The sequence below is a fragment of the Petaurus breviceps genome, unplaced genomic scaffold (assembly GCF_028583685.1).
Source record: "Petaurus breviceps papuanus isolate PSGF00001 unplaced genomic scaffold, PetGlider_PUasm1.0 176, whole genome shotgun sequence".
Lineage (NCBI taxonomy): Eukaryota > Metazoa > Chordata > Mammalia > Diprotodontia > Petauridae > Petaurus > Petaurus breviceps.
The window spans coordinates 2922501-2937550 of record NW_027185771.1 but is presented as its reverse complement, the minus strand read 5'-3'; the positions used below and the strand labels follow the sequence as shown (position 1 = coordinate 2937550).

Sequence of the window (15050 nt, the reverse complement as noted above, 5' to 3'; positions counted from 1 at the left end):
TGTTGCTGATTGAATAGTTCCCATTCAATTCTACAAGCATTTATGAAGTGCCTGCTACATGCGGGGCTCTGTGCTAGGTGACAAGACAGCTCTTGCCTTCAAGGAGTTTACATGTAGCCATAAAGTAGTGAGACTTTTAAAAAAAGAGATATAAACTGGGGCTCCATACTTTATACCCGTGCTATGTATGTATACATATGTGGTAGTCTAATGACATTTTAAAAAGAAAAGCATTAGGTAAATCATCTTGGTTTTTAGTTGGAGAAACAGTGGAATCCCTTGGATTTGACTGTTAGAAAATATTTTCTGGAAGTTTGGTAGTAAGTTTAGATGAGACTGGGAGAATTCTATTTAGTCCTTCACATATTAATCTTAGTGTGACATGTGCATTTTCTTTAACAACTTTTGAGGAGTCTCTAACCAAAAGCAGCAAATTGTAGAGATGTAGATTTTCAAATGTAAGGCATAAGTCAGTTAGGACAGTGGGTTTTATTTTTTAAAATCTCTTACCTCTTTTGCATTGGAAGAAAATGCTGTCTTTTTAACTCATTGGTGACAGCTGATGTGTTCATAAATGTTCTCGTTTCTTCTCATGAAGCTGTTATTACTGCACTGTGGGCAAATATTTTACCTGTCATTCTAATGCTTACCTGTTCTTTCTGAATTATCTGCTATTATATGGTTGACTGCTTTTAGTTAAATATATATAGACTAGTCATTCTTTGAAGAGTGAGTCTAAGGTTAGGGTAGGGGCAGACTATTTTTCTGGAACCATTCTTCCCTTTCCTTGTTTCCAGTGGGGTTAAAGGAGATCCCTAATGCTGAAGGATCTGTGCTGCTCCTTTGTGTAGAACAAAGCACCCAAGTGAACAAGTACCTACTCTCTTAATGCTTGTGATCTGAGGAGGTGAGATGGGAAGGCAGGTGAGTGGCCTGTCAAAAGGGGATTTGAAGTATTTTGGGCTTAAGTTTAGATACATCAAAGCATGAAAAAACTAACCCAGCGGCAAATAAAAAAGGCAAGGGCTGAGGTGAAATTAAGCTAAAACTAAACTAAGGGGCATCCTGTGCACACCAACACATTTATTTACTCTTTTCTGATTGACTGTTATATTGGATGGCAAAAAATTTCATAAGAAGCCAACCTCTGCCACCTTTCCCTCCTCCTCAAGAAAGAAGTTGGTTTCACAACAAAATTCCTAGAAAAAGCTGTTTGTAATCCTTACCTCTACTTTCTCACCTCCCATTTATTTTTCAGCCATTTTCAGTCTGGCTTCTGGCCCTTTGACAAAAACTAGGCTTGCCAAGGTCACCAGTGATTTCTTGATTTGAGAATTGGTTTTTCAATAACCTAATCATAGAAAAGGGGCCAGATAATAAGATGCTTAGCTGTAAAATAGAGCCCTGCCAGGTGATCCCTTTTATGATAGGCACATTAGTGCTTTGAGCAAATAAGAAAGGGACCGACTAGATTGGATAAAGAATGATAGGTTTATTCACCTCAAACTGACCTTTAAAAGTTAGTTCACTGAGATGGCCTTGAAGAAGAACTTAACTCCTGCAGGGAGGAGCAGAGGAAGGATGGTGCTAGAGAAAGAGAAGAGGTAGGAAGTCAAATGGAGTTGAGAGAGCAGTAGCCTGGTGGAAGCATTTGCCTTCAAGAAAGAAAACAGGACTCTGAGAGTGAAAGTTGCTTGATAGATCAGGCACAATATTTACCTGAATAGAAACTGTTCCTGAAACCCTGGACTATAGGCCCCCAAGCAGCCTTCCTGTTTTACCTTTTTCCCCTTGAGTTCCTTCATGGGAGTCTAAAACCTTTTATTCTGAGTATGGGAGAAGGGGAGGAGTTTGCTTACCTAACTTTTCTTTATATACTTTAGTTATTGAATTTATATTTAGTGGAAATAGATTTGGGGGAAGAGAAAAAATAGAGCTAGGTTTAACATTGAAATGTGTTACTGGAAGCACGGTCTCTCACTGGGCCCTCAGAGTGAACACAAAGATAAAATTATACAGTATGGAAAAATATACTGAGAAAACTCATCAGTGCAGTGAAGCAGGAGTAGGGTCAGGGACAAAGGGAGTGATTGGACAGCGTTGATAACTACAGCATTCCCCTCACCTTTACAACATCTTTATTACTAAATCTGGTGAATTTGTCTCTGTCCTTACTTCCTTGTCTTCATCAAGGTTTTCTCATGCTTTCCTGAATCCTTCATGTTCATCATTTCTGTCCAGTAATATTCCTTCTACTTTAGTTTCCTTTTCTGTAAAATGGTGTTGTTACCTAGGTCATAGGATTGTTGTGAACATCAGATGAGATAATGTATGTAAAAGCACTTTTATATAAATGCTAGTTATTATTATAAGCATAAGGCTGCGTTGTTCATGGCATATTGATCAGAATTCTTGTCTTTCAGAGTTGTTTTCCTTTAGAGTGTTGTAGTTATTACATAAATTATTTACCTGGTTCTGTTTCTTTTCTCTATATCAGTTCATAAAAACTTTCCAGGTTTCTTTCAGGATTTTGCTTTCTGTCCCTTTTGTTGTTTCTTATGATATAAGATTATTCAGTTGCGTTCATATACCATAATTTATTTGCTCAGCTACTCCCAGATCGGTGGGGAACTACTCCTTTTGTGTCCAGTTTTTTCCTGTAACATAATAAAACCAACCTCTGCATTCCCAGTATAAATCCAGCTTGATCAATTAATAAGCAATTACACTTCTGTCTTTTGGGGCTGAACAAATCTATAGTTTCCTTTTGACAGCCATTTAAGATAACATTTGATAGCTTAAAGCTTAGTGCTTTAAGGATGTGGCCTGCAAACTCTGGTTGAGAAGGGGGTCACTAATCCTTACTGGTCACTTATGAACTTTAAATTGTAATATTATATATGTTCATTATGCTTTTTATTTATTTTGTTAAGTATTTCCAAACTGTACTTTAAAATGATTTGGAATGATGAACCACTGTGCCTGTGTCTGGCACCTCCGCTATAAGGTGTACCAAGCACCTTATCTACCATCTCTCTTTAGGGTCTCACAGTTATGGAGTTAGAGTCTAAGAAACCCCGGGGTCAAAAGATTAGAGTGACATGGGGGATGTCCTGACTTCCAAGTCCAACCTCTGCTGTTGTTGATCTAGTAGCAGTGGGCTTGGAGTCAGGAAGACTCTTTAGTTCAAATCCTGCCTCAGATGCTTAATAGTTATGTGCCAATAAGGAAGTCACTAACCTTCCTCAGCCTCAGTTTCCTCATCTATAAAACAGGAATAATAACAGCATTTCCCTCCTCCAAGGATGATTGCAAGGATCAAGTGAGATAATGTATGTAAAGCACTTCGTAAACCTTAAGGCACTATATAAAATACTGGCTTATTACTGTTTTTGACTTTTGTGCTTGTGGGCCACTGACCAATATAAAATTGTTGTCTGGCCACATTCCATATTTGTAAAATTAATTTTTGGAACTCAAATATTGAATTTTACATTTATTCCTAATTGTGTTTTATCTTAGTTAATTTGGCTTATTATTCTAGCTTGTCAAGATATTTTTTGTTTCTGGATTCAGTCACACAGCTATTAGCTCATCTTTGTGCCAGATGCAAATTTGACAGGCATGATATCTCTGCTTTCATCCAAGCTGTTGATATAAATGTTGAATGTCAAAGAGCTGGTGACAAATTCTAGGGATGGTTCCACTCACTACTCCTTTTTCCCCAGTTGACATTGTCCCATTAGTCTTTTTTTTTTTTAAATAAATCCAATTTTTTTTTTTTAAAGCAGTCGGGGTTACTTGCTCAAGGTTACATGGCCAGTTATTTCTGGGTGTGGTGCTAAGTATCTGAGCCCTGATTTGATCCCCAGGTCATCCTGACACTGGAGCCGGTGCTCTTACTCACTGAGCCACCTGGCTGCCCCTGTCCCATTAGTCTTTGAGTCTGGTACATTTAGCCAGCACCAGTCACTTCAGTGTACTATTGTCTAGTCTAGTCCATATATTTCCATCCTACCAACAAGCACAGCATAAAAGACTTAGTCAAATTTGTCGAGTGCTTTGTTTTAATCTAAGTATACTATGTCTTTAATGCTCCTCACATCGACCAGTCTAGTCATTCTGTCAAAAATAAGATTAATCTGGCTTGATTTGTTCTTTAAGGAGTCATAGCTTTTAGTAATCATTGTATCCCTTCCTAAGTTCTCACAAATCATTCCCTGAATGATGTACTTTAGAATTTTTTAGAAATGGAAGTCAACTAGTCACTGGTGTATGGGACTGTCCTCTTCTTCATTCACACTTCTCTGTTTCTGAGGCTTCCCTCCCTTTCTCCAAGATGTTTTAAAGTCACTGAGAGCCATTTAGCAGTGTGTAATGTAATGCCAAAAGAAAGGCAACTTCCCAAGGTTCAGAATACCAGCATAGGTGCTCTCCATTTTATTCAGTGACAAACCAAGAACAGAGAAGATCAAAACATGACATCATTCCAAATACAGCATTTACTAAGCTTGATTAAATAATCTCCAAGTACTACCCCACCCCAGGACCTTCCAATCATTCAATCAATTACAAAGTCTCTGTTCTAAATACTTCTCCACCCCTAGGCTATACCTTAATTAAGTCCACCACAAAGCCCCTCTTCTCAAATGGAGATTAGTTTCCAATCTAAGTAAAGTACATTCATTTGTTCAACCATAGAACACAAAAAGGTCAAAAGTTCCCCACCCCTGGATCATAATTGAATCTACCCCAGAGTTACATCAAGTTTAAACACAGCACTTAATACCCAAATGGAGGTCTTTTCTTCATCTTGACAAGAGGCAAGTTCTCAGCAATCTTAGTTCCTGGGGAGACAAGGCTTAGCAAGGCCATAAGATACATTGCCAATCCCTTCATGAATTTATCCTCTGTCTGTAGAACAGTCCTAGAACCCCCGAACACATTAGCAAAGCCCTCTCCCAGGATTTCTGTAAACATACAACAAGAAAATCCTTCTTCAGGGCTTCTGAACCAACAGAAAGGCTCCCAGACCCCTTCAACAACAGCACTGTCCTTCACCAGTGGACAGTATTCACTCTGTCTGCAGGACAGTCTCCAGACCCCTGCAACAACAGCACTGTCCTTCACCAGTGGACAGTATTCATTCTGTCTGCAGGACAGTCTCCAGACCCCTGCAACAACAGCACTGTCCCTCACCAGTGGACAGTATTCACTCTCTGTCTGCAGGACAGTCTCAGGGCTTCTTAACCAAATGCCAGGTTCCAGGACTTCTTCAGCAGGACAGTCTTTCACCAGTGGACAAATCTGGCAAAATAACATCAAAACAGACAGACAAAGTACCAGCAAAACAGCCATGTCTCCTCAGTCCTTGGCAGCTCAGGGGGCAGGTCTCAAAAGTCCAGGGCAATTCAAAGCGGCCACCAGCAATTCTCTTAGTCTCTCTCTCTCTCCACGAGGTGCTGCTTCCAAAAAGATCTTCCGCCTCTCTCTTGTCTCTCCAAATCTACGTCACCAGCTCCTCCCAGTTCAGGACTTTCTTTTCACATCAACAAGTCCATCCCACAGGTGGGATTAACAAACTCTGGGCTTTAACACAATCAATTTGAAAACCAAGCCAATACAGGGGAATCTTCAATTGCCATTACTATCACACAGTGGTACTTCTGATCTTTTGTCTAAGTTGGAGCTTGACCAGGACTGTTAACTTGGATACTCTGCGGGCAACTAGATGTCATTACCTCCTGTCTTTTTAAAATCTGAATTTGTAGATTCCCATTCAACAAATGTTGTGCATCCACAGTAATCCCTTTAAACATCTCTTCTTTTTCTCCTTATCATAGTATTTGTGTCGAAATTTCATTCCAAAGAGCTTCCCACAAAATATTTTAAACTACCAAGTTTAAGCATTAACTTGTGATGTCAAATTTTCTTCCTCCTTTTATGATCTGTAATTCTCTGAATGTCACCCTGAATGCATTTGTGTCTAGATATTTGAGTCTATGGGTTTTATTGCTTACTTCTATCTTGGATATATTTGCAGTGAATTTATAGTTGTTTCTATAGCTGTTCTCACAACACTTGAAGCTACTCACTATGGGGCTGTGTGTGTGTGTGTGTGTGTGTGTGTGTGTGTGTGTGTTCATTCATGTGTTTGCTGTTTTCTCCTTCCTTCTTCCTCTATATCTTAAAGCCCTTTTGATTAGATTCTAAGCAAATGCATTCTTACCTTGTCCTCCTAGGTTCTCCTTCATCCCTGGCTAGGAAATTTTCAGTCTTTGTTTATTTTAAGCCATGGTTCAACACTTAACCAGATGTCATCTTCTTAATCAGCTATTTACTTCCCAAGTAGACTTTTTTCTGTTGAAGCCTTTGCCTTTAATTGGCAACGGTGGTGTAAGTGCCATCATTGCTCCCTAAGGTCTTCATTTCCTTGCCCAGGACTTTGTAATCTTTGGAAATGCTTTCTAGGTTCATTCTGTCAATATTGCTTATGCCCATATGACTGACCAGAAATGGATAGTCATCTTATTATTTGACAAATCACATTGCTCTTTCATGTTGTAGAAATGTGCCCCAGGAAGAGAACAGACTTCGTTTGTTGTTAACAGGTCAACAAATAGCTTCCTTGGTCCTCTTCAGTATAGTTATCAATCCACATTACTTGTATCTTCTTCTGTGAACCTTACTTGATGACCTCTTACCTAATAGTGCCTTTGGAGCCATATCTTCATTTCCTCGAGGACACAGCTGTTTCCTCCGGAGAAACTTTTGGGATCAAAATGATTCAGGCCTTCCTTCCTACAGCAGAGCTCTTACTTTCTCCTAGATGAAGCCCTGAATGACTTGTACCCAGAGATGCCTAGTAAGTGGTAGAATGAGGTGTAGGCCCTGGGATTTACAGCCCTTAGTTTTTTTTGTCCCCCCACCCCCCCACATATGTTTTTAAAATTAATTATATAGAATCTGTACCAGTTGGTAGACACAAAGATGCCGGTTGTGTTCATAATCCAAATGCCATGGAGCTCACAATCCAAAAGTACTAAACATGGAAAGACTCATCACCTCCGTTCGAAGCCCTTTGTAACTTCTCTTTTGTGAAGACCTTGGATTACTTTCAGAGTCCAATTAAAGTTAGGGATTCACCTTACACATTATCTTAAAAAGCACGTATTTATTGAAGTCTGGGAAGCCATCCTTCAATTCTCACCATTTTTTTGATGAAGGGAATATCCCACATCACACATGGTGTAGGTTGTTTTTCTAGTGGAAAAGAAAGGTTTCCACTGAACTATGCATATGCTGTCTTTGGTTTGACCAAAGGCACACATTTGTGAGAAGACTAGTCAGTTTTAGGGGTATAATTCATAGCTGGGAAATAGAATTTTCTCTGTGGCAAGCCACTCTTAAATTAATTAACAAGCATTTATTAAACATTTACTATATTCCAGATAATGCTGTATGTGATGGTGAGCATATAGCTATTAAGAAGGAAATGATCTTTACTCCTAAGGAGTTGTACTAGAATTCATTTACTACAAGAATATGTATGAAATAAATATAATAACTACAAGGTGGCTTAGGTGGGGGGATCTGGAAAGACTTCATGTAGGAGGTGCCACTTGAACTGTGTGATGAAGAAAGAAGTGGATTCTGAGGGAGAGGTGAAAGGTTGAGTGCACTCCAGGTGTGGTGGACAGCCACAACAAAGGCACAGAGACAGAAGAAGGAAGTATCCTCTGTGTGTGTGTGTGTGTGTGTGTGTGTGTGTGTGCGCGTGTGAGAGGGAGAGAGAGTGTAAAGCAGAGACTTAACTTTTTTGTGTGTCATGGATCCCTTTTGAAGTCTGTTGAAGCTATGTCTCCTTTCTCAGAACAGCAGTTTTAAATATCTAAAATAAAATACATAGCATTACAAAGGAAACCAATAGTATTGAAATACAAGTTGTCAGAGTATAAAAAAAAAGTTCATGGACCCCAGGTTAAGAACCCCTGGTGTGGGGAAGAAAAAAGAAAAGCGGGCCTAGAATAGAATTTTTGGGAAATCACCCGCCGTTGAGGGACATGATATGGAGCAAAGGAGAATGAAAAGAATCAGTCAAGAAGGAGGGGAACCAGGAGACAGCAGGGTTGCCAAAATAGAGAGGAGAGTGTGTTCAATATAGTGGAGAGTTTAAGAAGGATAAAGGCTAAGGAAAAACCATCAGATTTTGTAACTAAGAGAGAATTAGTTTCCTTTGGAGAGAACCTCCCCCCCCACTTCTCCTTGTCATGGTGGAGGGGCTTGCTTAGCTCAGTAAAACAGTGAACTGTGCCATGCAGGGTAATCCAAGATGGATAGGTCACAGTGTAGAGATCTAGTAAAAAGGTGATCCACTGGAGAAGGAAATGAAAACCATTCCAGTATCTTTTCCAAGAACACACCCTGGACAGTACTGAAGGGATAAAAGGGATGGGAACATTGGAAGATTGGAAGGTGGCCCCCATATGATACTGGGGAGGAGTGGAGAACAGCTACAGATAGATAGCTCTGGTACTAATGAAGGGCTGGGCCAGGGCTGAAAGGAAGCTATGGATGTGTCTGGTGACACAAGGAAAGGCCGATGTGGTGAAGATCAGTATTATACAGGAACCTGTCATGTAAGATTTGTGAACCCAGGTAAGTAGGATGTCATCAAACAGCAGATGGAAAGATTAAACACAGACATCTTGAGCATCAGTGAGCTTCCAGGGACAGGAATGGGTGACTTTAATTAGGGTGATCATTCATATTCTGCTGTGGACAAGAATCCTGTAGAAGAAATGGAGTAGACGTCGTAGTCACTGAAAGGGTGAGAGGAGCAGCTAGGTGGCGCAGTGAGCACCAGCCCTGGAGTCAGGAGGACCTGAGTTTGAATCTGGTCTCAGACACTTGACATTTAACTAGCTGTGTGACCGTGGGCAAGTCACTTATCCCCAATTGTCTTGCCTTCCCCCCTCCAAAAAAATAAAATAAAAATAAAAGGGTGAGAAACATTATACTGGGGTATAATCTCAAAAATGACTGAATAATATCTGTTCAAATCCAAGGTAAACTATTCAACATCACAGTAATGCAAGATTATACTCCAGCCACTGAAGCCAAAGAAGCCATGAGACTGTAGGCCATGTAGGTCTATGAAGACCTACGACATCTTCTAGAAGTACCACAAAAAAAGATGTCATCTTCATCATAGGGAATTGGCATGCTAAAGAAAGAACTCAAAAGATAATTAGAATAACAGGCAGATTTTGTCCTAGAGTACAAAATGAAGCAGGGCAGAGAATTTTTGTCAAGATAACTTTCTGGTCATAACAAATACTTTTTCAACAACCCAAAAGGCAGCTCTATACATGGATGTCACCAGATGGTCACTATAGAAGTTGGGTTGATTATATGCTTCGCAGTTGAAGGTAGAAAAGCTCTGTAGTCAGTTAAAACGTGGAGCTAACAGTGGCTTATGAGCCACTTTATGAGTGTATATGAGTTATTTATGAGTTATAAATTTATATTTATGAGCCACATTTATTGCAAATCAGACTTCAATTGAAGAAAGTAGGGAAGGAGCATCAGACCACATATGTATGACCTGGATAACATCGTTTATGAATGTGAAGTGGAGGTAATGACTAGATTTAAGTGATCAGCTCTGGTAGATAAAGTGCCTGAAGAACTATGGACAGAGGTTCACAATATTTTATAGGAGGCTGCAACAAAAAACATTCCAAAGAAAAATAGCAAGAAAACAAATTGGCTGTCTGACGAGGCTTTACAAATAAATAGCAGAGGAAAGAGGAAAAGAAGAAGGGGAAAGAGCTACTTAAGTGAATGCAGAATTCCAGAAAATAGCAAGAGAGACAAGAACTTTTTTCTTAAAAGTGTCATGCATGGGGCTGCTAGGTGGCGCAGTGAGTAAAGCACTGGCCCCAGAGTCGGGAGACCTGAGTTCGGGTCCAGCCTCAGACACTTAACACCCACACAAGTTACTTAACCCCAATTGCCCTCCAAAAGGCAAAAAAAATAAAAAATAAAAAGTGCCATGCAAAGAAATAGAAGACAGTAATAGAATGGGAAATGTGAGACCTCTTCAAGAAAATTAAGATGTGAACTGAATGTGGTTCATGCAAAGATGGGCATGATAATAGACAGAAATGGTACAGACTTAACAGAAGTAGAAGAGATTAAGAAGAGGCAACAAGAATGAATATACAGAAGAACTGTACAAGAAAGATCTTACTACCATCACCTGTAACTGTGATGGTGTAGTTACTGATTTAAAGCCAGATATTCTGGAGAACAGAGTCAGGTGGGCCTTAGGGAGCTTTGCTATGTCAAAATGGAATCACAGCCGAGTTATTTGAAACCCTAAAAGATGATGCTGTGTTAGTGTTGCATACAATATGCCAGGAAATTTGGAAAACTCAAACGATGTACTCTACATGTAAGTGGCCACTGGATTGGAAAAGATCGATGTACATCCTAATCCTAAAGGACAATGCCAAGGAATATTCAAATTACCAAATGATTGTGCTCTTTTCACACACCAGCATGGCTTAACAACATGTGAATCGAGAATTACCAGAAGAGCAGGCTGGTTTTCAAAGTCTTAGAGGCACTAGAAACCAAATTGCCAACATTCGCTGGATTATGGAGAGAACAAAAGAGAGTTCCAGAAAAATATCTACTTCTGCTTCACTACACAATAGCCTTTATGTGGCTCTCGGTAAAATGTGGCAAGTTCTCAAAGAGATGGGAGTACCAGATCATCTTACTTGTCTCCTGAGGAACCTGTGTGTGGACCAAGAAACAACAGTTAGAACTGAACATGGAACAACTGATTAGTTTAAGATTGGAAAAGGAGTGTGACAAGGCTGTATTATTTAACTTGCATGTAGAGTATGTCATGTGAAATGCTGGACTGAATGAATCAAAAGCCAGAATTGAGACTGCCAGGAGAAATATTAACAGTTTCAGATATGCAGACAATACCACTCTGATGTCAGGAAGTAAAGAGGAATTTAGAAGCCTCTTGAAGGAGGTAAAAGAGGAGAGTGTAAAAACTGGCTTGAAACTTAACATCCAAAAACTTAAGATCATGGCAGCTGGTCCTATCACTTCCTGGCAAATAGAGGGAGAAGAAATAGAAACTGTCAGATTCTGTATTTTGGGGCTCCAAGATCACTGCAGACAGTGACTGTAGCCATGAAATTAAAAGATATATGCGAAGGAAAGCTATGACATATCTGGACAGCACATTAGAAAGAAGAGATGTCACCTTGCTGACAGTCTGTATATATAGTCAAAGCGATGTTTTTTCCAATGTCAATGTATAACTGTGAGACTTGCTCTATAAGGAAATTGAGCACTGTATTATTGACACTTTTGAATTGTGGTGCTGGAGAAGACTTGAGAGTGCCTTGGACAGCAAGGAGGTCAAGTCAGTCAATATTTAAAGAAATTAATTCAGGCTATTCACTGGAAGGTCAAATATTGAAACTGAAGCTTACTTTGGTTATATAATGAGAAGAAAGGACTCATTGGAAGGACCCTGATTTTAGGAGAGATTGAAGGCAAAAGGAAAAGGGGATGGCAGAGAATGTGATGGATAGACAGTGTCTTGGAAACGACAAACATGAACTTGGACAGGCTTTGAGAGATAGTGGAGGAGAGAAGACCCTGATGTTCTATAGTACCTGGAGCCATAGAGTGTTGGGACACGACTCAATTACAACTTGAAAAGAGCAATTTTACTTGAGTGATGAGGTTGGAGGCAATGGGTACAGGCAATTTTTTTGAGGAGTTTGGCCAAGGAAGAATAGGTAGTAACTTTGGAAGGGTGGTGTCTGTTGATGATTTTTATTTATTGGATGAGGAAGACTTGGGAATGTTTGAAGGCAGTGGGGAAGGAACAATAGGGAGAGGTTAAAAATGAGAGATGGGAAAAGACAGGAAAAGAAATGATAAAGTAAGAGAGAAGGATGATTTGTGATCACAGTCTGCTCTAGAAGAGGGGCATCAAACAAATAGAAATGGGGGCCACTGAACTAGTTAATGATCCCTGTGGATCCTTATTGACTTAGTTTTAAAATGTAATATCTGTGTTTTCTTGTTTTTTAAAAAATTTTGTTAAATATTTCATTATTACATTTTGATTTAGGCCGCACTTGGGAGTGTTCTGAGCTGTGTGTTTGATACCTCTTCTCTAGGAGAGAGGAGGTGACTGGATTAAAGATACTTGTTGAAGGTTTGGTCTTGGCAAGGAGAAGGACCATCTCATTTTAAGACATCGATGATGTCCAGGTTTTGAGAAGAGAAATGGAACAGACTCACATTAGTTGGCCTCAGTTTTCTCAGTAAAGTGAGTGGGAGCTGAGAACAAGGGGACAGGGGAGAGGCTTGAGGAGGAAAGAGAAAGTTTGGAAGGGGAATCAGTGAGAAAGAAAAGGAGCGTTGGAAGCTGGATTACACCAATAAATACTGTAGGCAGCCCTGTTGTGTGACATCCTTTTTTGTTCAGTAGTGGTTGAGCAGCACCACGTGAGGAAATATTTTTTGGCTAAAGGAAGTCACAAAGACTTAGAGGGGTTACATTCTGTGATAGTGGAATGAAGCACTCATACTGACAAAACCATGACTTTCACTTATTGAAAAGTATGAAACATCCTATATGAAAACTTGAGTTGTTGCTAATGATCTGCTCAGTACCATTCTCTAATTTATTTAGCCCAGCTGCAACAACGGAAGTTTTAACAGAAGATGACTTTGGAGAACAAAGTTATTCTTTTACCTACTTTAGGTCATTTCCCCTGCCCCAGACAGCAATCATTTTGGATTTTTATAACCCAGTTCAGGATGAATTAATTAAGCCTATCCATCTTCACAATTGGTTTGGTTAATTATCCATTCTGAATAAGAAGAGCTGGTTACATGTTATGGTTGTTTTCTGAAAGATCTTAAAGATTTTTTTTGAGTAATAATTAAGCATTAACTAACGGATTGTTGTGTCAGTGTATTTTGGGTATGAGCACATTGGGGGCGGCCAGGTAGCATAGCGAGTAAGAGCACCGGCTCCAGTGTTGAGAAGACCTGGAGATCAAATCCTGGGCTCAGACACTTAGCACCCACCCAGAAACACCTGGCCGTGTAACCTTGAGCAAGTTACTTAACCCCAATTGCTTAGGGGCGGCCAGGTGGCTCAGCGAGTAAGAGCACCGGTTCCAGTGTCAGGATGACCTGGATCAAATCCGGGTTCAGATACTCAGCATCACACCCAGAAATAATAACTGGCCGTGTAACCTTGAGCAAGTTACTTAACCCCGATTGCTTAAAAAAAAAAAAGAATGAGCACAATGTGAATGGAGCCCTGAACTAGGAATTGGGAAATTAGTTTTAGTTGTGTGGTTTTAGGCAAGTCATTGCTTTTTGGATGTCAATTTCCCTTATCTATAAAATAAAGGGAGTTGGACTACATAATAGTAAATTCATAAAATAAGACCCCTTCTAGCTCTATGTTTGTAAACATGAGGGGTGCTCATTTTTTTGAGGATAGGAATAATCAAAATTTATTAAATTACTTTCAATGTAGTAGAATTTAATTGAATTCAACAAACTTATGAAAGTCCTAATATATGCGAAGAACTTTGCTAGGAACATAAGCACAAAAAAAGAAGAAGAAATCCTGCTTTCAAGGATTTCATGTTCTACTGTGGAACCCCTTGAAATATTGGGAGAGTAGAAGAGATATTTTATAGATAGCAGATTGTATCAAAACTATTTTTTATTATGTGTAGTTATATTTCAGGGAATGTAATTGGACAGCCGCCTTGGCTTTGTAATAATTTTAATATCCAAGTCCATGCACTGTACTGACTCACAAAGATAGCTTAATAAATATGATATTAGTCTCTTTATGTATGAATGTTTATCATCCTCCTTCCTCTTATACCTCTGCCTCTAATAGAGGTCTGGTGGGACCTCCCCACCTGAATTGAAGGCTATAGTGTTAGTGTGATTTGTAGACCAAGTTCTTTTGGACAAAAGGTGAAATGATATCATTGATCCTTTATGCTGGAAGGGGTTTGCTACTTGTGAAGCTGGTCAGGCTCAGTACAGAATGAATGCAGGGACTTGCCCCCTTTCTCTTTCTTAGGATTGCCTCTAGTCCCCTTGGTTTCTAACCAGAAGTATCTTGAGCTTGGAGTCAAAAACCATTTTGCTGAAGTAAAAAAAGGTTGAAGGTGATGAGAGGAAGGGGGCCCTCATTATTTGCTTTCAGTGAGCCTTGGATTCAGGGGATTTTGGTTTCTTTTCTTTTCTTCCAGCACCCAGGTGGAGAAGAGGTTCTGATAGAACAAGCTGGTCGTGATGCGACCGAAAGCTTTGAAGATGTGGGACACTCTTCCGATGCCAAGGAAATGCTCAAACAGTACTACATTGGCGAACTCCATCCGGTGAGTGGCCTTGAGTTAGAGGCTGTGATGGGGAAGGGGAGGGGAGGGGAGGGGCAAAGGCAGTTATAGAAGAGGGCAGGATTATTTGAGATAAATTCATCACTGGCCTCTGGCCCATATTCATTTTATAAGGCTGAGCACTTACTACAGATTCACAATCAGAAGGAATAGGTTGTAAATTTTTCTCATGTAATGAAAAGTACCTTTACTGCCAGTGATTTGACCCACGTGCCATTGTCGTCTGGTGGCTCCTGCATTTGTTGGGAAGGCAGCTGGCTGTGCGTGTACATGTTTCTTCATTATTTGGATATTTCCTTGACATGTGATTTTTTTTTTTCCCCAGAGTGACTGTAAAGGTAAAGAATCTGAGGTAAGAAAACATCTGTTTCTTCTGTCTGCCTGAAGCACAAAGTGTCAGAACACAGCGCCTCAGTAGATTTCCCAGTTTGGTGTGTGCTTTCAATTTGAGTTGAGTTACGTTGTGGTTTTTTAAAACCAGGTGGAACTCCCCCCCCCCCTTTTTTGTTGTTGTTATTAAGGAATTTGAACTAAATTCCAACAGAGAAGAAAAGGACAGTTGAG

The 15050-nt window shown here is 39.8% G+C and overlaps 1 protein-coding gene across 1 annotated transcript in view; it reads left to right on the top strand.

The window, feature by feature from the left end:
* Positions 1-15050, top strand: part of CYB5B (cytochrome b5 type B) — a 48059-nt gene that overhangs the window by 19016 nt on the left and 13993 nt on the right. The window contains exons 2-3 of the mRNA XM_069085477.1: positions 14340-14468; positions 14812-14838. Of these exons, the coding sequence (XP_068941578.1) occupies positions 14340-14468; positions 14812-14838 (156 nt within the window). The remainder of the gene's footprint in view (positions 1-14339; positions 14469-14811; positions 14839-15050) is intronic.